This window comes from Tilletiopsis washingtonensis (assembly GCF_003144115.1).
Source record: "Tilletiopsis washingtonensis strain MCA 4186 unplaced genomic scaffold FA09scaffold_14, whole genome shotgun sequence".
Lineage (NCBI taxonomy): Eukaryota > Fungi > Basidiomycota > Exobasidiomycetes > Entylomatales > Tilletiopsis > Tilletiopsis washingtonensis.
The window spans coordinates 173937-198575 of NW_020312011.1; the positions used below are offsets into that span (position 1 = coordinate 173937).

Below are 24639 nucleotides of genomic sequence, written 5' to 3' on the forward strand. Positions count from 1 at the left end.
CTCACAGAGCAGGTAGAGATACTTGAGTGTCTCACTGAGCCAGAAGCTGGGTGCGTGACCAAGCTCGGCGTCAGCCTCGGGGCCATTTCTGCGCGGGAGCGGACGCCTCGCTGGGCAGCCACTTTCCCCTCACCTCTCCATGCGATCTTCATGCTCGATGCCCTCGTCAAACAGGTCTGCCTGCACATTCTTGATGCTTGCAAACGCCCCCGACGGCAGTCTGGCGTGTCGGACGAAGGCCTGGAAGATGTCCCAGCCCCACTGCCGATAGATGGGGTCGCCCGAGAGCTGAAAGGCAATGAACAGACTCTCGACGGTCTCGGGGCGCAGAATGTTGCGCGCATCGATGAGCGGCGACGGGCGCGGAATGTGCGGCGCGGCTCGCGGCGCTCTGCTCGAAGGTTGAAAGAATGAGCATGCGCAAAGACGTGGCCGATGCGGACAGGACGGCAAACAGAACGCACTGCTTGATGTACCAATCCTCAAATCTTGCCTCTGCTTCATCCTCCAGACGAAACATGGCAATCTCGGGCGCCAGCTTGCTCTTGGTGCCGCGATACGTGTCGTAGCACGTGCGGATGAGCTCGTGGCCCACACTCCAGTCCTCCTGCGCGTACGGCTGCAGATCGTCGAGATCGTCGCGCGAGGAAGAGCGCCAGGCTGAAGCGGGAGAGGAGGAGAGGGCACCAAGCATGAAGGAGCCGCCGAGGAAGCAGACGAGGTGGTCTTGCTTTGGAATGAGAGTGAAGACACTTTTTTGTTGCAGGGCGCGCGCCAAAAGTCAGCAAGCCATTCTCGGCCGCCTTGATCGACTGCTGGCGCGCAACATCAACTCACGGTCGGTCGTGCCCTTGCAGCAGGCGAGGACTGATCTCGGCGGTGTAAAGCAGAGGAGGCTTGGAGAAGGTGCTTTGCTTGACGAGGTGCTTCTTGACGCCCGACATGGCACGGTCATACATGTTTCGGTAGACGCCCTCCGTGCGGCTGGAGGCAAGGCAAGGCAAGGGGGGTGAGAGGTGCATCAGTTGCGGTCTTGCAGTACGCTAGCAAGGCAGGATGTGCACGGCGCGGCCTGGACGGCGGTGTGGGTGGGAGGGGGGGGGGGGGGGGGGGGGGGGGGGGGGGGGAGGAAAGGGGGCTCACTTGGTCTGCAGATGCTGCTTGATCAGATACTCATAGTACGAGTCTCCGCGGCTGCCCAGGCGAATGTCGGACATCCAGAACTTGCCCGTGTCGGGACTGAGGAAGATCGGCAGCAGGCCATCCGACGGCCCACTCTGTGTGGCCTTGCGCACCACTTCCATCGGCCGTTCTGCAAGACGCCAATAGGCCTTCGTGCCTGTCAGGTGCGCCAGGTACTTGAACCTGCCCTCGCGCGTGCGACGGCGTCAGCAAGAGTCGTAGGCGAGGCATGCAAAGTGTCTGTTGCAGAAAGTTGCTTGTGAGTCCGGCTGACTCTGACTCACTCGAGCTGCACAGTAGTAGCTTCCGCCAAGCTGGCCTTGCCCTGATTGTCCTGATCCGCATACACCTCGCCAGTCTTGAAGTTGACCTCTCGCAGCGGCACGCCCGTCTTTGTGGCCGCGAACGCAGGCGTGAGCCGCAGCGCCAGATCCTCGGCGCGCGAGAGGAAGAGGGCCGCGTCGCCGGCATCGCACAGCTGAGAGGCGACGGCATGCTCGGAACAGAGAGCGGAGGCGGAGAGGAGGCCGCCTAGGGAACGAATCGTCGTCTGTCGCCACGAGAGATAGAGCATGAGCACCACGGCGTCGCTGAGGATGCCCAATCGCGCACGTCTTTCCACACACACCTCAAAGACGTTGAACCTGCCGCCGCGCTCCCACGTCAGGTGGTCGCGCACCCAGTCGCGCGCCTTGCGATACTCGTCCTGCAGGCCCATGAGCAGCATGGTGTCGAGCGCATCGATGATGGTGTATCCCACGGGGCCCTCGTCGCTGAGGTTGGTGCCGCCGTGGGAGAGGGGATGGTACTCGTCGGCGGGCCATGCGTCTGCCGCGTAGGCGGCCCAGGAGTCGGTAAAGGCGAGCTTGATGGCGTTGCGGCGCAGCGCGTCGACGGAGCGCAGGCGCGAGGTGCGGTTGGGATAGGCGAGCGGGGCCTGCCGGAAGGGCAGCGCCGGCTGCGGCGCGTAGGGAGTGTCGGCATCAAAGCCGGGCGGCGAGGTGCGCAGCGTGGACGATGATGCGGCGCGGGGTGGTGAGGAGGCATCGAGGCGAGCCAGCAGCCAGGGCGCGGCCAGGTATGTGGCGCATGCGAGGGAGAGGAGCGCGCAGAGGAGGCGCAGCGGGCGAGGCGTGTTGAGGCGCCGCCGTGCCGCGGCGGCGGGTGCGTCGGAGGCGGCCGCGCGGCGTGGCGAGGCCGAGGTGCTGCTCTCGGCCGCCTTGGTCGCTGCGGCGCGCTTGCGGGCGGGCATGGGGAGCGGCAGGCAGAGGGGCGAGGGCGGTGCAGGTGGTGGGCGTGTGGAGAGCAACGTCTGGCGCGCGAGGAAGGGAGCGCATCATTCCTGCGGCGCGGCAGATGGCCCGAGCGTCGCTGTGCTGGCGGCGTGGGAGCAGCAAGCGCAACACCGCCCTTTACATGCGATGGCTGTCCTTGCTTGGCAGCGCTGCTCCTTCCTCTCCACCACCACGTCCTCGCACCTCTCGCACACGCCGCACACAGCCGCCGCCGCTCGTCTCTGCCTCGGCGCCGCGATGGACAAGTGGGCGCCGCTGGCTCCCACGCCGCGCTTCACCCTCGCCGCCGCGCGCTCGTCGGCAGGCCAGTATGCGCGCGCCTCGCTCTCCCTGCCCGGCCTCGAGGGCGACGACGAGGCGCCCGGCGCAGGCGGCGGCAGCAGCAGCAGCAGCAGCACTCGCCGCCGCCGCGACACGGCCGAGCCGCTCGTCGGCCGCCTGCCCGTCTCCGTCGTGCGCCGCATTCTCGCACACCTGCCCCTCGCCGATCTGCCCAGCTGTGCCCTGGCCGCGCGCGCCTTGGCGCGCGTCGTCGCCGCAGAAGAGACGTGGCGGCCGCGCCTCGAGGCGCTGGACTGGGTCATGGCGCCCGGCAGTGCGCCGCCCGCGCTGCCCGACAACGCAGCAGAGATGGCGCCGCGCTATCTGGGCCGCAGACGCCTGCGCTCGCCCGCTGAAGAAGCGGCGCTGCTCAAGGCGCCCACGAGCGCCACTCCTGCCACCGCAACCAGTGCGGCCGAGGACGACTTTGGCGACTTCAAGACCAGCGCCGCATCGCCCGTCGACGACGACGCCTTTGGAGACTTCACCTCTGCTCCTCCCGCTCGCGTCCCAGGCGGCTCGCTAGCCGCAGGCCTCGCCAGCGTCGCACGTCCCGCTGCAGGCCACGCTTCGCCGGTCAAGTCACGCGCTGCCACCGCACTCTTCAGCTACGCCGCCGAAGTCTCCCTGCCGCTGGCAGCAAAGGCCAGTCCTTCCTTCGTGACGCTTCGAGCGCTCGTGGCTTCGCTTCGAGCACCACTACGCTCCCTGCCCGCCAGTGGCAGTCTAGGCGCCGAACTGCCCCTCGCGGCACAAGGTGCACTCGTGGCCAACTGTCTGCGCTACTTCTCCGCCGACGTCGGCGGCGGCTCAAGACGCCCTTCCGCCTCGCTTGCCACGCTGCTCCCACTCGTGCAAGGCGTGGCTCGCGAAGTGGCCGCCGCGTCTCTGAGTGCCTTCAAGAGCAGCATGGCGAGAAGAGAGGATGCATTGAGAGCAGCCAGTCATGGTGCAGACACGGCGAGAGCGACGAGAAGAGCGGAGGACGGCATGAGAAGCAGCGCGGATGTGGCGTGGGAGGTGGGCAAGGCGTTGGGCGATGGCAAGGGAGCTTCAGGATCGGCAAAGGCCTTCTTGAAAAGTCGCAAGGTGCTAGGTCTGGCAAGGAAGCACGACGCCACGGCCAACGTGGTGTGAGTGCTCGTCGCCGACCCCCCCCCCCCCTCCCATCTTTCATGCCGAGCAAACGCTGACGCAACCTACAATGCCCGCCTGCTACAGCACAAAAGCAGACGGCGCATCGCTGGACTTCACAGCGATGGACACATTCATGGTTGAGCTTCTGGCCGTCGTCGCTGCCGACGGCGAGATCATCTCGCGCGTCTTTCCTCCGACGCAGGATGTGCTGATCCAGTATGCCGAGCGTGTCGCGACTGAGGTGGTGAGTATTGCGCGACGTGCCGCATGGTGAAGCAGCCATGCCCCTTTGCTGCAGGAGTGTTGACCCCAACGTGCTCGCCCTCTGCCCAGATCGGCGAGTACATTTCCCCACTGCTCCTCAAAGCCAAGTCCCTCTCCTCGCATCTCTATCTGCGTTCCTGCGCCGCCACATTCACGCAGTCGCTGCGTCTTGCCGACGCGCTCATGGCCGTCAAGGGCCGCGATGAGGAGACGGTGAAGCAGACGCGCTGCGAAGACGTCGTGTATCGCATGTGGGAGGCCAATATGGACGAGTATCTGGCAAGGGAGAGAGAGTGGGTCAAAGGAGAGATGAATGCGATTGCGCAGGCGTGGGAGAATGACGTGAGTCTGTGTAGGCCCCCCCTGGCCGACGGTGCCAGCGCTTTCTCCCGCACTTGGGTAGCTGACGTTCTTTCGTTGCCCTGCCCTTTCGCCCCCCCCCCCCCCCTTCGGCGGTGGCCCCTCGCAGCTCGAAAACGAGACGGCTCGCTCAAAGGGAGATGCAGCCTTTCTCGCCTCGCACAATCCCGCAGCCGTCAAGCGCTCCGTGCTCTCGGGCTTCAAAGACGTGCTTCTGCTGCCCGTCACCGTCGTGCCGCGCACCGCCGTGTACGTCGGCGGCGCCGTCGGCGGAGCTGCAGTGCGCACTGCCGGTGCGCTCAATCCGCTGCGCTGGCAGGGCAGTAGCGCGACTGCGCCAGCGCCACTCGGCGCCGCGGGCGAGTATCTGGATCCAAGCGCCAGCACGGCCGATGCCGATGCGGCGCCAGATGGACCCGCTACATGGAACGCAGGCGAGGAAGAAGAAGAGGAGGAGGAGGAGGAGGCCAACGATGCATCGCGGGCGAAGGCGATGAACGATCGAGATGAGTGGGGCGCAGAAGTCGAGGCTTGGAGCGCAGTCGCCAGTGCTCGTCCGGAGGCGCCGCCTTCGGGCAAGGGCAAGTCGCCCGCCGGACTCAGCGCCGCAATGCGCGCCACGACACTCGGGCCTTCCGACGGTCTCTCCGGTCGTCAAACGCCTGGCTCCTCTGTGCCCTCGCGCACCGGCACGCCGCAGCCGGGACGCGACAGGGCGAGCGGCGCCTCGTCGGGCTTCACGCGCATGCAGCTGCTTCTCAGCCTCGACACGGCCCTGCAGCTGATCCACGTCAATCGCGACTGCCTGAAGCGCATCGAGACGTTTGCCGGCTATCCGGGCGACTATGGGCATCGCGTGCAGCAGGAGATTGAGCACATTGCCACGGCCTTCCTGCAGGTGCTGGGCGAGGCACACATCCAGCCGGGCTTTGCAAAGGCCATTGCGCAGATTCGACAGTGGACGCCTGTGGCGGGTGGCGCCAAGGACGACAAGCAGCACGTGCTGCCTCTGGTGCACTTCTTCGAGCTCGTCCACGTCGGCGACACGATTCAGCAGATGGTGCAGGTCTACTTTGACCAAGAGCTGGCGCGGCACATTGACCGCACCGACTTTCTCAACTCGACGGTGCGCGAGAAGAAGCGCTTCGAAGGCGCGCTCGACGAGGTCGTGGCGCGCGGATTCAACGCCGGCATCGATCTGCTCATGGGCCAGGTCGAACACATCATCACGACGCGCCAGGCCGCAAGAGACTTTACGCCGGAGCCGGGCACGGACATCGACCTGGGCCCGACGACGGCATGTACGGAGGCCATCGAGTGCTTGCGCACGCACTGTCGCATGCTCGTCGGCGCCACGGACAAGAATGTGCTCGAGGTCTTCAATCTCGAGGTGGGCCTGCGCCTGCACGCGTGAGCTGTGTCATTGGGCCCGCGCTTGACAGCCACATTTGCTGACTCTGCCCTACTCTCCTCATCATACAGCATGCTCACAAAGCATCTGAAGCGTCAGATCATCTCGCTCGAGGGCGGCTGGAAGGTCATTGCCGATCTCAACGCCTATCGAGCCTTTGCGGTGACGCTGCGCCAGGCGAGTGTGACGCCGTACTTCGATGCGCTCAAGATGCTCGGCAACCTGTACATCGTCGACAATCCAAAGGAACTTGCGACGATGGTGCGCGACGCCACCGACTTTGGCGGCCTGATCAGTCCGGAGGATCTGTATGAGTATCTCAAGGTGAGCCAGTGCGAGACATGGGGTGGGCCCCCTGTTCTGCCAACGCTTTGCTCATGCCCCGCGCTCTGCAGTCCCGTTCTGACTTCAAGGCAGTGAGTGGCGGCATGGCTTCTCTCCGGTGCATTGCCCTGACGCCTCTCATTTCTAGATCGAGGCGAGCATCGACAAGGAGATGTACGGCTTCAAGATCCGCGAAGACTGCGTGATTGCGTGAGGGCGGGCCTTGACGACCGACCTGCGCATGCCCCCCCCCCCCCTCGAGCCGTTTGCCTGCCCACATCACTCTGCACCATCTACAGCAATACCACGTCGTCACTGTCATGCGCTGGGTGTCGATTGTTTGATTGCGCGTCGCGGGAGAAGAGAGACAGACAAGAGACAAGGCCTGGAATATCGGGACACAAAGCGAGATCGAGCTAGAGTAGAGAGGGAGATCGAGACGCTGCCGGGACGGAGAGCGGCCTAGATCTTGGCGGGCGCGCGGTCGTGCGGCAGGTGGGCGTAGAGGCTCGAGGTGAGGAACTCGGACGGTGCCTTCTGGCGCAGGTCGTTCTTGATGTACTGCAGCGACGTCTCGAGGGCCTTGTTCTTCTGCAGCTTCGACGCCTCCGCGTCGAGCACCTTGTCGACGTAGGCGGCGGTGATCTGCGTGCCGTCGTCGGTCGACTTGCCGTGGTAGATCCAGCTCCAGAGCAGGTAGCGCGACACCTCGCCCGTCGCCGCGTCCTCCATCGAGTAGTTGACGGCCTTGCAGCCCAGGCCCTCGAGCCACGACTGGCAGTACACGAGCAGCGCCTCGCAGTTCTGCTTGACGCCGCCGACGGTAATCTTGCCCTGCACCGTCGAGTTGAGCAGGTCGAGCGCGCCAATGTTGACCTCCTCGCGCCGCATGTGGTAGCTGTTCGGCCCGATCATGTGCTTGTCGAACACCTCGAGCGCAATCTGCACCAGCGCCGGGTGCGCCACCCACGTGCCGTCGTGGCCCTTTGTCACCTCGCGCAGCTTGTCGGCGCGCACCTTGTCCATGGCGGCGTCGTTGCGCGCCTTGTCGTCCTTGATGGGAATCGTCGCGGCCATGCCGCCAATCGCCGCCACCTGGCGCTTGTGGCACGTCTGGATGAGCAGGTCGACGTACGCGTTCATGAACGGCGCCGTCATCGTCACGTCGGCGCGGTCCGGCAGCACGGCGCCCTTGTTGTAGCGCTGGCGCTTGATGAACGAGAAAATGTAGTCCCAGCGGCCGCAGTTGAGGCCCGACGAGTGGTCGCGCAGCTCAAAGAGAATCTCGTCCATCTCGAACGCGGCGGTGATCGTCTCGATGAGCACGGTGCCGCGGATCGTGCCGCGCGGCATCTTGATGTAGTCCTGCGCCAGGCAGAAGACGTCGTTCCACATGCGTGCCTCGAGGTGCGACTCCATCTTGGGCAGGTAGAAGTACGGCCCGTAGCCGCTCTGCACGAGGGCGTGGGCGTTGTGGAAGAAGTGGAGGCCGAAGTCGAAGAGCGAGCCCGAGATGGGCTTGCCGTCGACGAGGAAGTGCTCCTCGTTGAGGTGCCAGCCGCGCGGACGCACAATGAGCGTCGCCGTCTTGCCGAGCGGCGCCAGCTTGTACTCCTTGCCGTTGCTCTGCTTGAAGTCGATCTGCCGCGTCACCGCGAGGTTCATGTTGACCTGGCCGTCGAGCATGTTGGCCCACGTCGGCGACGTGGCGTCCTCAAAGTCGGCCATGAACGTGTATGCGCTGCAGGGCATGTCAGTTGCGCCGCTCTGCCGCGCCGGGCCTCTTCTGCTCTTCTGCTCTGCACACTCACCCGCTGTTCAGCGCATTGATGACCATCTTGCGGTCGACGGGGCCCGTGATCTCGACGCGGCGGTCGCGCAGGCCGGGCGCCGGCGGAGCGCAGCGCCAGGTGCGGTCGGCGCGAATGTCGGCCGTCTCGGGGAGGAAGTTGGGCAGGGCGCCGGCGTCGAACTGCGTCTGGCGCAGCACGCGGTTGTTGAGCAGCTTGTGGCGGCGCTCGTCGAAGGAGCGGTGCAGCAGCGCGAGGAACTTGCATGCCTCGGGCGAGAGAATCTTCTGCTGCTCCGGCTCGATGCGGCCTGGACAAGAGGCAAAGGGCGTGAGCTCGGCGTGCGCTGCGAGAGGCGGAGCGAGGCGCGGCGGCGCGACGACGCACCGGTGATGCGGACGCCCTCGACCTGCGACATGCTGGGCGAATGGAGGCGGGTGCGGATGGGCGTGTGCGTGCGAGGCGTGAAGGACAGCTACGGGCGAGGGCAGCTGACTTGGGGTGAGTGCGAGTGCGAGTGCGCGAGGGGTGGTGTGCGCTGGAGGTGGTGGTAGCGGAGACGGAGGCCGGCGAGCAGCGGCGCCGGTACTTATTCAGCGCTGCCTTGGCACGAGCTCGAGGCGGCCAAGGCGACGAGGCGACGGGCGGGCAGCCGCGGTGGAGCGGGCGGCAGCGGGGCAACAGGACGGCGGCGGCGGCGCTGCAGCAAAGGCTGGCGCGTGCGCATCCGCGCCGTCTTGAGCCGGCTGCTCCGCACACTCTGACTGTCTGCGCCGCCTCCTCTCTCAGTCTCTTCCTCCTGTCTTCCAGGCGCAGCACCGTCTGCAGCGCTGCGATCGACGGGCTCGAGTCCGTCTGTCCGAGGGCCGCGCTTGTCGGCACGCAGCTGCATCATGATCTCTTCTGCGAGGCGGGGCGGCAGAGCACTACTGGCAGCGAGCGAGCGAATGCGGGGCGGCGTGAGTGCCCGGCTTCGGCGGGCGGCCGCTGCCCGAGGCGCCGGTCGCGCTGTGGAGGTGCGTGAGAGGATCAAGGCGGCATCGGCGCTCGCGGCTCGACCGCCGCCGCGCCACGTGGCCGCGGCGCCACGCCGCCAGCGCCCAGCGCCCGCCTGCGCCGCTGCAGAGGCTCGCGCGGCTTTATCCGTTTGAGTGCGAGGGGAGCACTTTGCTCCCACGATCAGGCTCCTCTTGCGCAAGCATAACGCCGCCATTCGATAGAGGGAGGCTTGTACGACGTCTGTCGTCGTCGTATGCCAGCGCAGGCAGCTGGTGGTGCGGGCGAGAGCGGAGCGGACGGCTCATGCGGCTGAGGTGTGCGACTCCGCCAGGCTCACCTGGTCCCACGGCCTCCTGCTAGCGTGCGCTCGGACCACCTTTGATTCGGCACCGGGCAGGCAGGTGGAGGAGGCGCGCAGCGCATAGCATGCAGCGCTGTGCCTTCCTTCCCCCTCCCAACGCTCTCTGCCGCCCTCGCAACATGTCAGGCATCACCTTTGCAGACCCTCGGCCCGACTTTCGGCGGTGGGGCGAGGGCTCCAACAGGCCCGACTTGCGCAAAGGCGTGGCCTTGATCGACCAGTGGGAGATCGCCTTCGATGACGAGGACAAGGGCCTCATTCAAAGGTGGTATAGCGGTAATTTGTGGGAGGACCTTCAGAAGGAAGACGAGATCGAGCCAAGTGAGAGCGACGCTACCTTTTGCTCCTTGTCCAGCACGAGCTGAGCAATCTGGAGCAGTGCCCATCGTCGTGCCTTTCGCACCCCAGACTGCTGCCTCGGAGGTCAATGACCGAGAGGCGCATGAGATCTGCTGGTACCGCAATGTGATTGAGCTCGAGCAAGGCATCGAAGAGGACACGCAAGAATACCTTCTACACTTCGGTGCGGTCGACTACGAGGCCACGGTGTGGGTAGAGGGAACTCAGGTGAAGAAAGCGGCGTCGCGGCGTCTGAGGGCGTCAACTAAGTCGCTCTGCTTTCTCTGCAGGTGGGCCACCACATCGGTGGTCACGTCGGCTTCTCTGTGCCTTTTCTGCCCCTGGAAGACGAGCAGTATGTGACCGTCGTGGTGCGCGTCAGAGATCGACCGCATGACCTTACGCAAGTACGTGACTCTGCGAGGCTGTGCACAGTGGGCACTGACACGTTGCCGCCTCACAGCCTCGCGGCAAGCAATACTGGAAGGCCGAGCCCGAGTCGATCTTCTATTACCCGACCACCGGCATCTGGCAGTCCGTGTGGGTGGAGATCGTGCCGCGGGCGCGCATCGAGCGGACAGTGCTGGTAGCAGACATCGATGCCGGCACCCTCTCCATCGACTTCGAGCTCGTTGGCCTCTCACGCGCGCCGGGCGCTACAGTCAAGGCAGTCGTGTCGCTCTTTGGCTCCGAGATCTCAAACACAAGCGCACGCGTCAGCCGTGAGACGGAGAGCGCCAGGATCGTCGCCACCATGCGCGTGCCAGGCATGCTGGCGCCCGAGGCGCTACGCGCACAGCTGCAAAAGCAAGATGTCTTGCCTCCGGAGATGGAGCGCATGGCGTGGGTCGATGGTCTAGCGCTCTGGTCGCCTGAGACACCGACTCTCTACGACGTCGAACTCTCGCTGCTCGACGCACATGGCGAGGAGCTCGACAATGTTCAGACGTATGCTGGCATGCGCAAGGTGTCCGTCAACGACAAGGGCATGTTCTGCCTCAACAACAAGCCGTACTTCCAGAGCCTGGTGCTGAACCAGGTGCGTGCTGAGCAAGAGGTCACGGGAGAAGCAGGCTGATCGATCATCCGTCACAGGGCTACTGGCCGAGCAGCGGCATGACTGCTCCCACCGAGACGGCCTTCGAGGAGGACATCAAGATGATGAAGCAGATCGGCTTCAAGTGAGCGGCATCTCCACCGAGCCGCGCTCGTGTCTGCTCACTGACGCAATGCTTCCAGCGGCTGTCGACTGCATCAGAAGGTCGAGGACAAGCGCTTCCTCTGCGCCGCCGACCGACTCGGCTTTCTCGTGTGGGGCGAGATGGCAAACGCCTACGAGTTCTCGGCACAGTACTGCGCACGCATCATGGCGGAGTGGACCGAGGCGTGAGCCACGACAAACGCGCGGCGATGCCCAACTGCTCAATGCCCGCCCTGCAGTGTGCGCAGGGATCAGTCGCACCCGTGTATTGTGGCATGGACGCCCATCAATGAGGTGAGAGTTGCGAATCTGCGTCTCGCTCTTGGTGCATGCTGAAGCCAAATGCATACCAGTCTTGGGGCGTGCCGGCGCTGGCGACGTCCGAGGCACAGCGCAACCATGTGCTTGCGCTGTATCATCACATCAAGTGCGCAGCGCCTGCCTCCGCGCACATCCCGTCCGCTGATCTCTGGACAGATCGCTCGACCCGACCCGCCTCGTCGTCGACAACGAGTGAGTTTCCCCACGTCCCGCTCCTGGCTCTGCGCTCACAGCGCAATCCGGCAGTGGCTGGGAGCACGTCAAGACCGACCTGACGACTTTCCACGACTACGGCAACGCCGAGCATCTGCGCAGCGTGTGCGCAAGCAGAGAGCGCATCCTGGCGCCCAAGGCGGGACGGGACATGTTCGTCGGCGACGGCCAGCACTCTCCAAAGGCGCCCTTCATCCTCTCCGAGTTTGGAGGCATCAGCTTCGCTGGCGAGGGAGGCAAGGTGAGTGATAGCTCCAGATCAGTGAGACCCAACGCGTGCTGACGCCAGACGCTTGCCAGGGCGCGTGGGGTACGTCTCTGGGGGCCTGTTACTCTGCTAGGCCCGACCTAACTCCTTCAGAACGCAGGCTATCAAGCAGCAGAGAGCGAGGAGGACTACCTGGCTCGTCTGGCACCCATGACCGAGGCCATCCTCGCCGGCGGCCTGGTGCAAGGCTGGGGTGAGTGACAGCGCAAGACTCTAGTCACAGACTCCCTCCTCTGACTCCCTGCCACTCTGTGCCTGCGACATGCCGGCGCAGTCTACACGCAGCTCAGCGACATCGAGACGGAGCAGAACGGTCTCTTGACCAAGGACCGCGTGAGCATGCCCACCTCGTCCGACGTGGCCCGTTCGCTGACGCCAGAGGTCCTGCGTGCTTCAAGCGCTTCAAAGTCGATCCGGCCAAGCTTCGCGCCATCTTCGGGCGGCGTCCAGCGACCTAGCTCCCTTGCCTGCTGCCGCACATCAAGACCAGCGACGCTCTGCGCTGCTCAATTGCACGGCGTACGAGGATGGCATTGGCTGCGGCTGTCGCGCGAGGATACGTGATGCATGTGCGCGCGGGCGCCAAGTCGGAGACACAGGACGGGGACGGTGAAAGGCTATGGCTACAGAGATTGAGCACCAAGTGAGGAACAAGAGAGGGCTGAAAAGTAGAGGAAATGAGAAGGGGGGGAGGGGGAGGGCGGCGGATCGCAAGCTGCACGCGTGTGCCGGGACGGTCTAGCGTCGAGACGCCTCAAGCATGCTCCAGCGGCGCGCCGAACGTGTCGATGCCCGCCGTCTTTGCACGAGCCTCCGGCACTCCGTGGTGTCTCGCAAAGCGTCTGCCAATCGAGCTGGCCCAGTCCTCTGCCGCGCGCGACGTGGTGCGCAGCCGCGTGGCGACGGAGCGCGGCGAGTCGGGGCTTGCCGGCGTGCTGTCGGTGCTGCCCGAGCTGGTCGAGCTCGTTCGCGAGAGGTACGAGATGCGAGACGTCTCTTCCGCTGCTTCGCCGCAGCTGCTCGTCGTAGACGAGACAGAGGTCTTGTGACTGTGCATGCTTGATGCAGTCGACGCGGCACGTGGACGAGCGCCAGAGGCGCCGCCGGGAGCGCCGTGCATCTTGCGCAACGAGGCATTGCGAGGAGGCGAGGGCGGCGCTCGCGTCAGATCGAAGATGTCGGCGACGTGAGGCATGGCCAGATGGCGTGCCGAAGGCCGTGCTGTGGCACTGGCACGCGGCGTGGAATGCTGCGTCGCCTGCTGTTGCTGATGCTGGTGCTGTTGAGCGCGCACCGGAGCCTGGGCAGTCTCAACGGCATGCCGATGCAGCGTATAGCGGCCCGAGCCAGCAAGGAGATCCTCTTCTTCGTCCGAAGTCATCTCGAGCAACGGTTGACCCTGCATCGCAAGTCCGCCTCGAGAGGGAGGCGGCTTGATGGGCGAAGAAGCAGCGAGACAGCGCGGGCCCATCGTCATCATGGGCTGCTGGCCCATGACTTCGGGAATCGGCAGCTCCACGACCGAGTGCGCAGGCGTCGACGGCACGCTCGAGTTGCCGTCGGAGCTCATCGAGCCTCGCGACGCGCGAGAACGCAGCAGAGGCGGAGGCCGCGAGCGGACGGGCGAGAGAGCGCCCTCGCGCATCTGCTGCAGGTGCGCCTGCTGCTGGTGCTGCTGCGAGGAGGAAGGCGGCGGCAGAGGCGTGAGGATGCCACGAGGCACAATGCAGCCTGGCGTAAGCGAGCCTGGCGCCGGAAGCGTGCGCAGTTGACTGCTTGAGCCTCGTGCCATGAGCACGGGACGCGTCGGACGGTCACCTCCTACATCGTGGCTGACCGTCCTCGCCATGAGCGCAGGTCTGGGCAGCACGAAGCGTTCGCCGTTGGCGTTGCCACCGTGTGCGTAGCCGGGCGTTTGGGGACGCGAAGAGGTAGTCGAGCCCGAAGAGTGGTGGCTAGACGCACTGACGCTGCTGGCTGTGCTGTAGCCTGAACTGACGCTCGAGATGCTCAGATTGCGGTTCGACTCGCGTGCCCAGCCGGGCAGTTGAGGCACACCCGAGCTGCTCATGGCGCTCGGATCGTGGCTCTGCGTCACCTGCATGGCCGTGCCTCCGTACGCACTGGGCGGCGCTGACGGTTTCGCTGCGCTGTTGCTGCTGTTGGGCCCAGCTGCTCCCGCCTGTGCCCACTCGAGCTTCTGTCGGCGACGCGTGTCGCCAAGAGAGTCTGCACTGCGGCGCGAACGCAGCAGCTGAGCGGTGTGTGCTGCTCCACTCGGTGCGCCGCCGGGCAGTTGGTTGCTGCCGGCGCTGCTCGAAGGATGATGGCCGATGTCGGGCGTACGAGCACGGCGCGGCACTTCGCGGGTGGAGGGCGCCATGAGAGACGACGACGCCGCGGCCTGTTGTGCAGACGAGGCGAAGCGTTGAGCGTCCGTGGGTCGTGGCGTGTGATTGGCCGAGGCGAGAGGGATGGGATTGATGTAGCCGCTCAAGTCGAGGAAGTGAGCCTTGGGCTTCTGCGCCTGCGTCGTCTGCATGGGCTTCTCGTGGCGCTCGTCGCCTGCGCCCATCTTGCGGGCGTGTCGGAGCGCCAGCTTGGTGAACATGCCGTCCAGCCACTGCTGGCGCGACGTGGCATCGAGCATGGGTCCATCCTTGCCTGCGTCACGATCACGCGCTTGCCGATCGAACTCGTCGGACATGAGACAGCCGAACGACGCGAGGGAATCGGCATCCGAGTCCGTACTGCTGCTGTGCTTGTGTCCTCCTCGCGCGGCTCGCTCGGCGAGGACACGCTCGTGTGGCGCCATTGCGTGCCGCTGCTGCGAATGCGACTGCTGCGACTGGTGCTGCTGTTGCATGTGCTGCAGCTGCATCTGCTGCATCGCATCGAAGCCCGGTGGCACCGTGCGCGGCGAGAGGGCGCTGGGCGACGGCAGGTGGCCGCGGAGCGCACCGTGCGAGTCGGCACTGTCGGCACGCAGCATGAGTGGTGCGTGTGCGGCTTCGGCATTGGCGAAGCGGGCGCGCAGACGAGAGGAGGAGGACTGCGGCTGGGAAGAGCAAGGGTCAGATGCGGATGGAGACGATGGATGGAGATGCTGGCGCTCGTCACTTGCGCCCCCTTGGACGTGCTCCTCGAGCGAGAGGTCGCCACCTCTCTGCCACCCGCAGCTGTCTCTCTCCCCTGTCTCTCCGTTGGTGTCCACTTGAGCCCATCCCCGACACTCACCTGCAGTTCCCTTGCATCCACCGTGCTCGTGCTGCCGCTGCGAGCGCGCGTCGCCAGGCCACGCGGCGGCGCCAAGCGATGCTGCGGCAGGGCCTGCGCTGCGGATGAAGCTGCGGCTGCCGTTGCTGCATCGCGAGTGCTCAATGGCGGAGCAGGCGAGCGCGGACGCGAAGGCATGCCTGCGGAGACGTCGAGACGCGACATTGCGCGCGAGAGACGCGAGCAAACAGACGGAGAGGAAGGGAGGGTAACGGAGCTCGAGGACCGGCTTCGAGAGAGCAAGGAGAAGGAGGAGGCGGACGTGTGCAAGAGGTGGCGAACGCGGTGTGGCAGGGAGGCGGTGAGAGATCGGGCAGAGAGGGGACCGGGCCGGCAGACGGTGGCGCGCGAGTGCGAGACGGAGACTGAGGAGGAGGAGACGCGAGAGGACGGCGGGCAGCTCAGAGGTGGGCAGAGGCGGCGAGGCGAGAGGCGGTGAGTGTCTGCAAGACACCTCTCGGACGGCGAGACGAAGCGGGATGGCGGACGGGAAAGAGACGGCCAGGTGGAGCGGACGCGGCTGGCTGGCGCCGCGAGGAGCAGCGCCACGCTGCGCGCCGCTCGCTTGCGTCAGGCTGCGTGTGCTGGCTGCTCCTCGCTGCTCTCTGGCGTGTGCACCGATGCTGGGCCTGCTGCGGTGCGGCTGCCCGTTGTGCGACCGCTGTGCGAGCGCGGAGCGAGGAGCAGCACGCAGAGGAGGCGGCCGGCGCCAGGGGGTCGTTGTGCCGCGCCCGCCGCGCGAGGACGGAGACTTTCCCCATGCAGCGCCTGCGCCTCTCCTCTGCCGCGCTGCTGCCGCTGTGATGCACATGCCGCCCTCGCGCACCAGAGCAACACTTCGCCACCGCACGCGTCTTGCCCCCCTTCGCGCCCTCATGCAGCTCAGGTGCTGTGGCTGCGGTCCTGCAGCGACGCAGGACGCGGCTGAGTTCGTACAGGTGCGGCGATATTCGCCCCCCCTCGCGCTCCTCCCGCCTCCGACGCCGAGGCAGCATCGCATCTCTCCGCCTTGCCGCTTGCTCCGAGCCTCCGACGTTGAGTCTCGCAGCTCGCGGCGCTCACATCGGCCAGCACGCAGCATCGGTGGCGTCGCCGTCCTTCGTGGGCGATGCTCAAGGGGGGCTTGTGGATCAAGATGCAGGCCCTCGCCTTCGATGGCGGCACTGCGCGCTGATTCGCCCGTTTCGCCGCTGCAGCCGCCGCCCATCTCGCTGCGAGCCCTGCCCACAGCGTGGCGCTGGCGTCCATGATCGAAGCATCGGCACGCTGAAGCGCTGGCTGCTGTGCAAATGGATCACATGCACCTCGAACGCAGTCCGTCTGTTTGCCTACTGACACCTCGCACCCTTCGATCGCGGGGGCGCCGCCTTCCACACGTGAGGAGGCGCTGCGGCTGGCGCTCTGGGCCGGTGTTGGCCGTTTCGCTGGGCGCGGGCGGGCGCAGCGCTAAGGTCAGGGCCCGCCTTGCACGTGGAGGCAAGCCGTTGGCCACGCCAAGCGAGGGCGCTCGACGCCAACGGGCGCGGACCCCAGGGTGAGGTCGAGGGTCCTTGATCGCCGCTCTCGTCAAGCGCCGCTGCCGTGCCCAGCTCGTTGCCATCGCACAGCCGCACAGTCAGCGTCAGCGGCCTCCCAGTGGGGGGGGGGGGGGGGCCTCTGATGCTGCGTCTCGGCTCTCAGGGGACGCGTCGCGTCTCTCTCTGCGCGTGCGCAAGCCCCTTGATCCCAGACTGGCAGCAAAGGCAACGGTGCGTTGTGCCGAGGCGGCCAAGGCCACACCAAAGTGATTGGGCTGCCTGCTGCACCCTGGCTGCGCAGTCGGCGCTGCCTCGGGAGTGCCAGTCGGCAGCGGGGAAGAAGCAGCATGACAAGGAGGTGTGGGCCGGCATCTCAGCTGGGCCGCCCATGCCGGAGCCGAAGACGAGCTCGGGAGGCCCGAAGTGAGACGCAGAGCGGAGACCTCACGGCCGCCGCAGTGCAGGCCGAGTAAGGAGCGAGCACGAGCGAGTGCTTCGTCCTCCGTTCACCAGATGCTGCAGCGCAGCAGGCGAGGGGATGCGTCTGCGACTCGCACCAGCTCGGAGGCGCCGAGCGTCCGAGCGGGCGGCGTGCGTGCAGCTTGCCGAGCTTGCGGGACCTTGCTGCCCTGAGCCGTTGCGCCCAGCATCGCTCCTCGCCCCTTGCCCATGCGCATCCTCGTGCTCTCCTTGGCCTGCAGCGCTGCAGCGCGGTTGCGCCGCCGATGAGGAGCAAACGGCACGGCGAGACAGCAGCGCAGGCAGCCCCTTGGAGCGGAGCAGCGTCGCGCGCGCGCCCCGCGCATGCCGCGCGCGCTGCATCCGCGCCCCCCTTGCATCGCCCAGAAATGCGCGCCGGCCATCAGCATCGCCCGCCGCCGCCGCCGCCCTCGCAGCGCATCTTGCCGCCTTTCCCACGCTCGGGCACAGCCCTCGGCAGGCGGCTGCTGCGTGCTGGGTGCGGATGAGGCGAAGCTGGGCAAATTGCAACAAGACCAAGTGCGCGCCAGAGGCAGCCGCTGCAGGTGAGGGCAAGGAAAGGAAAGGAGCGGCGCCCGCGGCGCACGTGACGCAGAGCCCAGCCTGGTCTGTGCGTGAGAACTGGACTCTCGAAGGTGCCAGGCGCCTCCACAAGGCCGCCCAAGGCTCTGGCTCGTAGACTCTCGAGCTCGACGTCCGGCTGTGGGCTCGGCATGGCTGTGGAGAGCAGGGGGTGAGCTGGTGCGGGGAATGGAAGCGGTACGACGCAGGCGGCGCCTCTGGCTCTGACTGGGCGCGCCGTGCCAGGCCTGCTGCCGGATGCGCCGGCCCGATGTGCTGCTCGGCGCGCCCGATCATGATGCGCCCTCGCGCCTTGCACTCCACCACAACACCTTCGCCGCCTCTCTGCATCCCACCACCCTCGCCTCGCTCGCCTGAGCCGCTGGCCATGTCACTCATCCACCCGCTCACCTTCGAGCTTCTTCCTCTTCCCTTGACGCCCTCACGTCCCTCGTGCGGCGAGCTGCACGCATCCTCCATCCACGAGCTGCCCCTCTCACGCGCCACGCTGCTGCATCTCCTCCTCGCCTCGCCGCTGCTCGCTCCCGAGCTCGACGAGGCGTGTGCAGCGGGCAGCAGCACGAGCGGCGGCGGCAGCAGCAGCAGCGTACGTGCCTCGCCGTTGGCGCAGCTGCTCGCAACCGAAGTCGAGCTGAGCAGCATGCTCGCCGCCGCGTACGAGGATGAAGCGATGCTCTCGGCGCTCGGCGCGCGCATGCTTCATCTGCAGGGCTGGCATGCTCCCTCATCGCCGCCTCGCGCCGCCTGGGCCTCTGCTGCCTCCGATGATGACGCGTCGGACGGCGACGAGTACGAGCGCGAGCTGCTGGCGCACGAAGTGCTGCACTGCGCCAGCGGCGGCGAGACATGGGTCATTCACCTGCGCTATGCCGCGGCGCTGCCGCACGAGGAGGTGCTGACTGTGCAGCGCATCGAGCTGCCCGCCGAAAGCGATGCTGCGCAAGACGATGATGCTGGTGCGTCCGCGTGCTTTGATGCCCAACGCTCTGCATGTGCTCATCCACCTCTCTGCAAACCAGCTCGCATCCCTTCTCGCGCTCCCTCCGTCGACGCCCTGCCGCAGCGAGGTCCTGCTTCGCCCGCAGCTGCAGCACCATCACGCAGCAACGCAAGCAGCACGGATGCGGCCACGAAGCCGATGAAGCGCATCAAGGTGCACGACACGCGTGGCGCGCGCTGAGACGGATTGAGATTCTGCTCCGCCGTCGAGCGATGCTGCGAGATGGTGAGAGCGATCACTGCCCTTGTGCTGGCAGGTCGACGCTGATGCTTTCGACCGCACAGCATCAAGCACCCGTTTCCGCATCTAGCGCTCCTCGTCAATCCGCGCTCGCCAGAGCTCCAACATCGCCCTCCACCGTCACCTGCTATCTCACGCCCCATCTGTCATGCGCCAGCCGCTTCACATCCCTGTCCGTCACTGGCTCTCGTCATCTTGCCTCCTCACTCGACCCACCACCACCGCTCTCTTCCGTTCTCGTCACCAGTCCTCCATGCATGAGTCCCCCATTCTCGCCCTGCAGCTTCGAGACTCTCCAGCTCGAGCTGCTCGCAATCTTCAGCTCCAGTCAGACCTCGTCCGCCGGCAAAGTAGCCCGCCTCGCTCTCGACTCGAGCTGAGCAGGCAGCAGATCGAAGCTGAGCAGACAGCAGCTGACAGCATCGGGATGGCGGCATTGACTGAGCGTGAAGATGTGAGGACCGGGGAAGAGAGGGCGGAGATGGCCTAGGGCCGATGAAGGAGGGATGGGACAATGAAGAGAGATGAGAAGCATAGCCAGGGCTTGACTGACGTCTAGGAGTCTGCAGGCTCGTCTTGACCGGCCTCTCGGACGTATTGCTCCGAGCGCTGGCTCGCCTGAACTCGCCTCATGCCTTGCTCTTGACCTCGGCAAACTTCTCCTGCGCGACCTCCTTGATCTCGCTGGCCTTTGCCCGCGCATCGTGCGCCAGCGACTCGCCCTTGTGCTGCGCGTCGGCAAGGAGCGCACTTGGTGCCGGTGCGGCACCGATAGTGCGGTTGTAGCTGTTTTTGCGAGAGAGAGAGAGAGAGAGAAAGAAGAGAGAGAGAGTCAGACAGAAAGCACAGAGCATGCCGGGGGGCCGTTGAGCAAACGAATCACTGGCCTGCCGCCTCTCTCTCTCTCTTTCTCTTGCTGGCTCTCTGTCGTTGTGCCATGCGCGCACGAAGCGACAAGTCTGCGCTTGCTTCCCTGCCAAGCTCGATCTCGATTGCTCCTCCTCCCGCTTCAGCCGTGCGCACTTTTCCCCTCTTCCCGCCCCACCTCTCCCCCCACCCCTCTTCCTACGCCGCAAGACCAATGGCGAAGAAGCAATGCGACGAGTCTTTGCCCCCCTCCGCCCATATCTCTCCTCTCTGACCTCTCCGTCCTCGACAAGAGGGCGCCCGACCTGCAGCAGAGCGCTCGCGGGGGCACTGCCCTCTGTGCGCAGGAGAAGGCAAGAGCCAATCTGCCGGCAGCAGGTTTTGGGAAGCAGCGTCCTCCTGACATCTGTCTTCTTTCTGCCTGCTGCCCTGTCTCATCCTGCTTCTCGCCTTTCCTGGCCACATGCCCCCCCCCCCCCTCTCCCCTCCTCCACGCGCAAGTGGCCGCACTCACTTCCAGATGCGATACAGCTGCGCAATGCCCGTGGAGCCGACGACAAAGTTGACCGTCGCCAGGCTGTAGTTGACGGGCGTGATGACGAGCGAGTAGCGCACCCAGATCATGCCCGTCGCCGCGAGGGCGAGGTTCTGCGGCACGCTGAGCTTCTCGGGCGGACGCGTGAGGTCCTTGATGCCGGCGGCGACGAGACACCACTTCATCATGGGCGCCCAGAAGAAGACTGCGAGGGCGTGTGTGAGAGAAGCGCAGAGGCAGGGGCAGGGCGGCGAGGGGCAGCACGCACCCGTGCGCGGCCCGGCGGGGTGGTTCATGAATGCGCTGAAGCGCGACGAGCCGGCGGCGCCGGCGGCGGAGGCCATGCTGGGCAGGCGGAGTGCGTGCGGCGGAGCGAGGACGAGGTGCGCGGTGGGCCGAGGGCGTGAGAGAGGAGCGTGAGGAGTGAGGAGTGAGGAGTGAGGAGTGAGGAGGGCCGTCGTGGTCGGAGAGTCGCGGCGAGTGGAGCTCTCAGCCCGCGCACGGCGGCCGCTGCGAACTCAGACTCAGGCTCGAGGCGCCGCTGCGTTGGGGCTGCGCACGTGACGCCGCTGCTCCCACGCCATGCTCAAGGGCGCCGTCTTTCGCTTCTGGCGGCGTGCCTTCGCTCCTCTCCTCCACCTCCCTCACCACGTCGACGTGCCGGCAGTGGACACAATGCTGCGTGCAGCGCTCGCGCGTGCGCTTCCGCGGCCGCGCATCGTCGTTGCCGCCTGTCCGCGCCTCGGCGCCGCCGATGCGCTCCCCGATGCGGCGGCCGCGGTGCGCTGCTGCCTTCGGCCTGCGCGGCGCCTGCCTTGCCCGCGGCGCGCCTTCGCCTGCTCTGGCCCCGCTCGCAGCGCCGCTGCATCAGCGCACGAGACGCTCGCAGCGCTGGATCCGGAGGATGAGGCAGACGCACTCCTGCGCCTCGTGCCCCTCGTCCTCGCACAGCCCAGCGCCAGCACCGACGGCAGCGGCGAAGCAGCGCCGAGCGCGGCGAATGCGGCGCCGGGCGAAGAGCGACAGGGCAGTGAGATGCTGGGGAGGAAGGAGCGCGAGGAGCTGACGCGCCTCTGGGAGAGCTGGCATGCCACTCGGACAGTGAGTTGGGGGGCCTCTGAAGGAGATGAGGGTGCGGCGTACTGCGAGGCGCTGGCCAAACAGCATCTGACGCTGCTGCCTCTTGGTGCAGCAATTGCGAGCGCTAGATAAGCTCAGTGCCTCGGACGACGAACTGGCAGAGCTGGCAGCCGAGGAGAAGGAGGAGCTGCATTCCCAGCAGCAGCAGCTCCGCCGCAGCATCTCCTCCTTGCTCCTTCCCTCCGGGCCGCCCTCTCTCGGCGCCATCCTCGAGTTCCGCCCGGGCGTCGGCGGTGCCGAGTCGACGCTGTTCCTCTCCGAAGTGCTGCGCATGTATGAGCGCTACGCCTCTGCGCAGCCGACCTGGAGCGTCGAGATGCTGCGCTACGTGCCTGCCGAAGCAGGTGTAGCGTCCGATGCCGTCAAGGAGGCGACGCTGCGCATTGTGGGCGCGGGCGCATACGAGCGATTAAGACACGAGGCGGGCGTGCATCGAGTGCAGCGCATTCCGCAGACGCAGAATCTGGGCAAGATCCAGACGAGCACGGTGGCGGTGGTGGTGCTGCCCGAGGTGGAGGAGAGCAAGGAGACGGACATCGTCGACGAGAAGGATGTCAAGACGGAAGTCATGCGCAGTCGAGGCGCTGGTGGACAGGTGCGTGACCTTCCGAAAGGAGAATGACACACATGCTGACGCAGCGATTGGAGCGCAGCACGTCAACAAGACTGAGTCTGCCATTCGCCTCACGCACGAGCCGACGGGCATCACTGTCTCGATGCAAGACTCGCGTTCTCAGCATCAGGTGCGTGCCGCTCACTCTCCCTCTTGCTCTCTCCTCTCTTTCCGTCTCTCTGACTTCTTACCCGGGCGCCACTCGATTGCAGAATCGGGAAAAGGCATGGCGCGTCCTGCGAGCCCGCCTTCTCGATCGTCAAATGCGAGAAGAGATGGCGTCGAATCGCGATGTTCGACGAGCACAGGTTGCGGGCATGGAGAGAAGCGATCGGATCCGCACGTACAACTTTCCTCAGGTCAGTTTTGCCTCTGCCTTGCCGTGCGCTGCTGCCCACGGAATGCTGACGCGCAAAATGGCAGGATCGAGTGACGGACCACCGAGTCGGCCTCTCGCTCAACGCCATCGCAAGACTGCTCGATGGAGACGTAGAGCCGGGCTTGAGCTACATGATGGATGCGCTCGCCGAACATGCCGAATCTCTGCGCCTTGCTGCTCTCGAGGCCGATCTTCGCGCTCGTCTGGCGCCGCCCGAGGAGGAGAGTGGAGGACGACGAGGCAAGAAGGGCAAATAGACACGATTCCAAGACGCACGAGCGGGGATGAGATGGGGTATGATGCGATTGCGAGTGCGGAGACAGGACGTCTACGATCGTCCGCCGCGTTTGCGCTTCGGCGGCCGCTCCATCGTGCCGAGCGCCAGGGCTCCCGGCGCTGCAGGCGGTGCCAAGAGTGGCGTGCCTGGACCTTCTTCCCCCGCCGGCTCTGCCTCCATCTTCACAGCTGCTCCATCTTCGAGCTTCGTCTGCACGTCTTCCTGCGGCTCCTCCTTCTTTGGCTCGTATCCCGCAAAGGCGCGCAGGTCGGCCGTGAAGAGGACAGAGTGTGCCCAGCCGGCATACTCGCCCCACAGCTCGCGGAAGCGCTCTGCGAGAGTCTCGTAGCCCCGGGCGCCCTCTTTCACTTTCATGCCGTACCAGCGCGCTGCGAACTGGGCGGCAAGAGGTGATCAGCTGGGCCTGGCATGGGAGCGAGACGGGCACTCACTTGGTAGACGTGTCGATCGACGGGGATGCTCGAGGGTTGATTGAGCGACATGAGGAGAATGCAGCTGTGCGCGCGAGCAGGAGAGCGGGGAGGTCAGCCAGCGCAATCAGCCGCCCAATCGCCTCTCCAGCACACGCACTCGGCGACCTTGGGACCAACGCCCGAGAGCTTGAGCAGCTCTGCACGCGCCTCATGATACGGCATGTCGCGCAGCGTGAGGAGGTATGACGCGGGCGAATGGATGCTTGGTGGTGGTGCCTCAGGTTCTGCCTTCGTCTCTTGCGACGTCTTGTTGTCCTTCATCTCCGCGCTTGACAGCTTCGCCTCCTGACGTGCCCGCTTGCCGCGTCGTGGCTCAGCCTCTGCTTCGAGCAGTGCGGGTTCTGGCTTGAGAGCTAGCGGCGGAGACACTTGTCGTTGAGCGTGTGGATGCGCCTCGCAGAGTGCACGAGCAGTAGCAGCGATGTACTTGGCGCGATAGCCAAACGAGAGTTGCTTCAGCGTCTCCTCCACGCCTGGCTGAGCGAGTGTAGCTGCCGAGGGAAACGGATGATAGACGATTCTCGTGGGGCCGGACTTCAGATCTGGGCTTGCAGCCAGCAGCGCATCCGGCGGCGCAGGGTAGCTGTACTCGAGCAGCGGCTCCGAGTAGTGCGTGCAAAGCGCTTGGACCATCTGTCCGATGCGAGCGATGTTGTTGTTGCTCGAGCAGATGAAGGCACAGAGACATTCCCACGGCTCTTGCTGCAGCATCCTCACGCCCGCGAAGCGCGTGGCGAAGCGTCGAAAGACGGGGTCCTTGAGGGACCACTCCTTGTAGAGCGCTTCGAGCGGGACAGAGAGGTTGAGATAGTCGTGCAGCCACGAGCGTGTCTGCGATTCGACTAGCTCGACGTCGGCTGTGTCGGTGCCGGAGGGCAGGAGGGTGCGGAAGTAGAGATAGCCGCGCGCTTCGTCTTGGCGCAGCAGCACGACGCGGTCCGAGAGGCAGAGAGACCACTCCGTCTGCTGCTCCCAGCCTTTCAGACTGGTCGATGCGTGTGCGCTGCCGTTCTCGGCCTTGACGTGCGCCGCGCTGCCGTCCGTCTCGCTCTTGACGTGCGCCGTCTCGGCGTCCGGCTCCCGCTTGACGGGCGTCTCCGGCTCGCTCTTCAGCGGCGGTCCGAGCTCCTCATCGCCAATGTACTCCCACACCTCGTTTGCGCGCCATCGAAACGCCTGTCCACAGCGGTTCGACACGGTCAGCTGCAGCAGAATCTGCTCGCGCGCAACGGGAAGGACGCGGTAGTGCGCCGGAGGTCGTGCGGGAGGCGCAGAGGCTGCCATGGTGTGCCGCGACGAGGAGTGCCTGGCGGAGGCGACGAGACACGACCAGACTGTGAGGCGCAAGCGGCTGCGCAGAAAGAGACTTGCTGGTGCTTGCGGAACGAGGAGCATGTGGCCGAGAAGAAAGCTAGCGCCAGGGCACGGCCAAGGTGGAGGTCGCTCGCCGCAC

General features: G+C 65.8%; 9 protein-coding genes across 9 annotated transcripts; 4 read left to right on the top strand and 5 right to left on the bottom strand.

Annotated features, from left to right (window-relative positions):
• Position 1: 1 nt before the first annotated feature.
• FA09DRAFT_330715 (seven-hairpin glycosidase) lies at positions 2 to 2461 on the bottom strand (the record flags this gene model as incomplete). The annotated part of the gene is made up of 7 exons (XM_025742715.1): positions 1811 to 2461; positions 1467 to 1732; positions 1144 to 1365; positions 838 to 984; positions 465 to 752; positions 134 to 391; positions 2 to 46 (listed from the first exon to the last, which is right to left on the bottom strand). Coding segments are annotated over exons 1-7 (1850 nt in total), but the record flags the coding sequence as incomplete, so codon positions are not given.
• Positions 2462 to 2714: 253 nt separating this feature from the next.
• FA09DRAFT_339563 (hypothetical protein) lies at positions 2715 to 6508 on the top strand (the record flags this gene model as incomplete). Its single annotated transcript, XM_025744228.1, has 7 exons — positions 2715 to 3931; positions 4020 to 4179; positions 4269 to 4541; positions 4669 to 5969; positions 6042 to 6294; positions 6366 to 6386; positions 6443 to 6508. 7 exons carry the CDS (start codon positions 2715 to 2717, stop codon positions 6506 to 6508), a joined length of 3291 nt encoding a protein of 1096 aa, XP_025597351.1.
• A 113-nt stretch (positions 6509 to 6621) lies between these two features.
• Positions 6622 to 8620, bottom strand: FA09DRAFT_320015 (putative malate synthase, glyoxysomal). Its single transcript, XM_025740964.1, has 3 exons — positions 8472 to 8620; positions 8106 to 8394; positions 6622 to 8035 (listed from the first exon to the last, which is right to left on the bottom strand). Exons 1-3 carry the CDS (start codon positions 8500 to 8502, stop codon positions 6757 to 6759), a joined length of 1599 nt encoding a protein of 532 aa, XP_025597352.1. The 5' UTR covers positions 8503 to 8620; the 3' UTR covers positions 6622 to 6756.
• A 903-nt stretch (positions 8621 to 9523) lies between these two features.
• On the top strand, positions 9524 to 12435 carry FA09DRAFT_330719 (glycoside hydrolase). The gene is made up of 14 exons (XM_025742716.1): positions 9524 to 9765; positions 9824 to 10011; positions 10074 to 10190; positions 10247 to 10822; positions 10879 to 10964; positions 11023 to 11169; positions 11224 to 11278; positions 11338 to 11411; positions 11462 to 11497; positions 11552 to 11759; positions 11819 to 11828; positions 11887 to 11979; positions 12061 to 12119; positions 12185 to 12435. The coding sequence occupies exons 1-14, from the start codon at positions 9564 to 9566 to the stop codon at positions 12242 to 12244; spliced, it is 1911 nt and encodes a 636-aa protein (XP_025597353.1). The 5' UTR covers positions 9524 to 9563; the 3' UTR covers positions 12245 to 12435.
• Positions 12306 to 15584, bottom strand: FA09DRAFT_361373 (hypothetical protein). The gene is made up of 2 exons (XM_025745346.1): positions 15024 to 15584; positions 12306 to 14844 (listed from the first exon to the last, which is right to left on the bottom strand). The coding sequence occupies exons 1-2, from the start codon at positions 15225 to 15227 to the stop codon at positions 12541 to 12543; spliced, it is 2508 nt and encodes an 835-aa protein (XP_025597354.1). The 5' UTR covers positions 15228 to 15584; the 3' UTR covers positions 12306 to 12540.
• Positions 15585 to 18008: 2424 nt separating this feature from the next.
• Positions 18009 to 19056, top strand: FA09DRAFT_361374 (hypothetical protein; the record flags this gene model as incomplete). Its single annotated transcript, XM_025745347.1, has 2 exons — positions 18009 to 18597; positions 18661 to 19056. 2 exons carry the CDS (start codon positions 18009 to 18011, stop codon positions 18819 to 18821), a joined length of 750 nt encoding a protein of 249 aa, XP_025597355.1. The 3' UTR covers positions 18822 to 19056.
• Positions 19057 to 19510: 454 nt separating this feature from the next.
• On the bottom strand, positions 19511 to 20627 carry FA09DRAFT_339568 (UPF0041-domain-containing protein; the record flags this gene model as incomplete). The annotated part of the gene is made up of 3 exons (XM_025744229.1): positions 19511 to 19667; positions 20263 to 20488; positions 20552 to 20627. 3 exons carry the CDS (start codon positions 20625 to 20627, stop codon positions 19511 to 19513), a joined length of 459 nt encoding a protein of 152 aa, XP_025597356.1.
• A 303-nt stretch (positions 20628 to 20930) lies between these two features.
• FA09DRAFT_330721 (release factor) lies at positions 20931 to 23071 on the top strand. Its single transcript, XM_025742717.1, has 5 exons — positions 20931 to 21384; positions 21476 to 22018; positions 22077 to 22166; positions 22249 to 22395; positions 22460 to 23071. The coding sequence occupies exons 1-5, from the start codon at positions 20959 to 20961 to the stop codon at positions 22670 to 22672; spliced, it is 1419 nt and encodes a 472-aa protein (XP_025597357.1). The 5' UTR covers positions 20931 to 20958; the 3' UTR covers positions 22673 to 23071.
• FA09DRAFT_330722 (DNA glycosylase) lies at positions 22682 to 24582 on the bottom strand. The gene is made up of 3 exons (XM_025742718.1): positions 23284 to 24582; positions 23145 to 23208; positions 22682 to 23088 (listed from the first exon to the last, which is right to left on the bottom strand). The coding sequence occupies exons 1-3, from the start codon at positions 24468 to 24470 to the stop codon at positions 22744 to 22746; spliced, it is 1596 nt and encodes a 531-aa protein (XP_025597358.1). The 5' UTR covers positions 24471 to 24582; the 3' UTR covers positions 22682 to 22743.
• Positions 24583 to 24639: the final 57 nt, after the last annotated feature.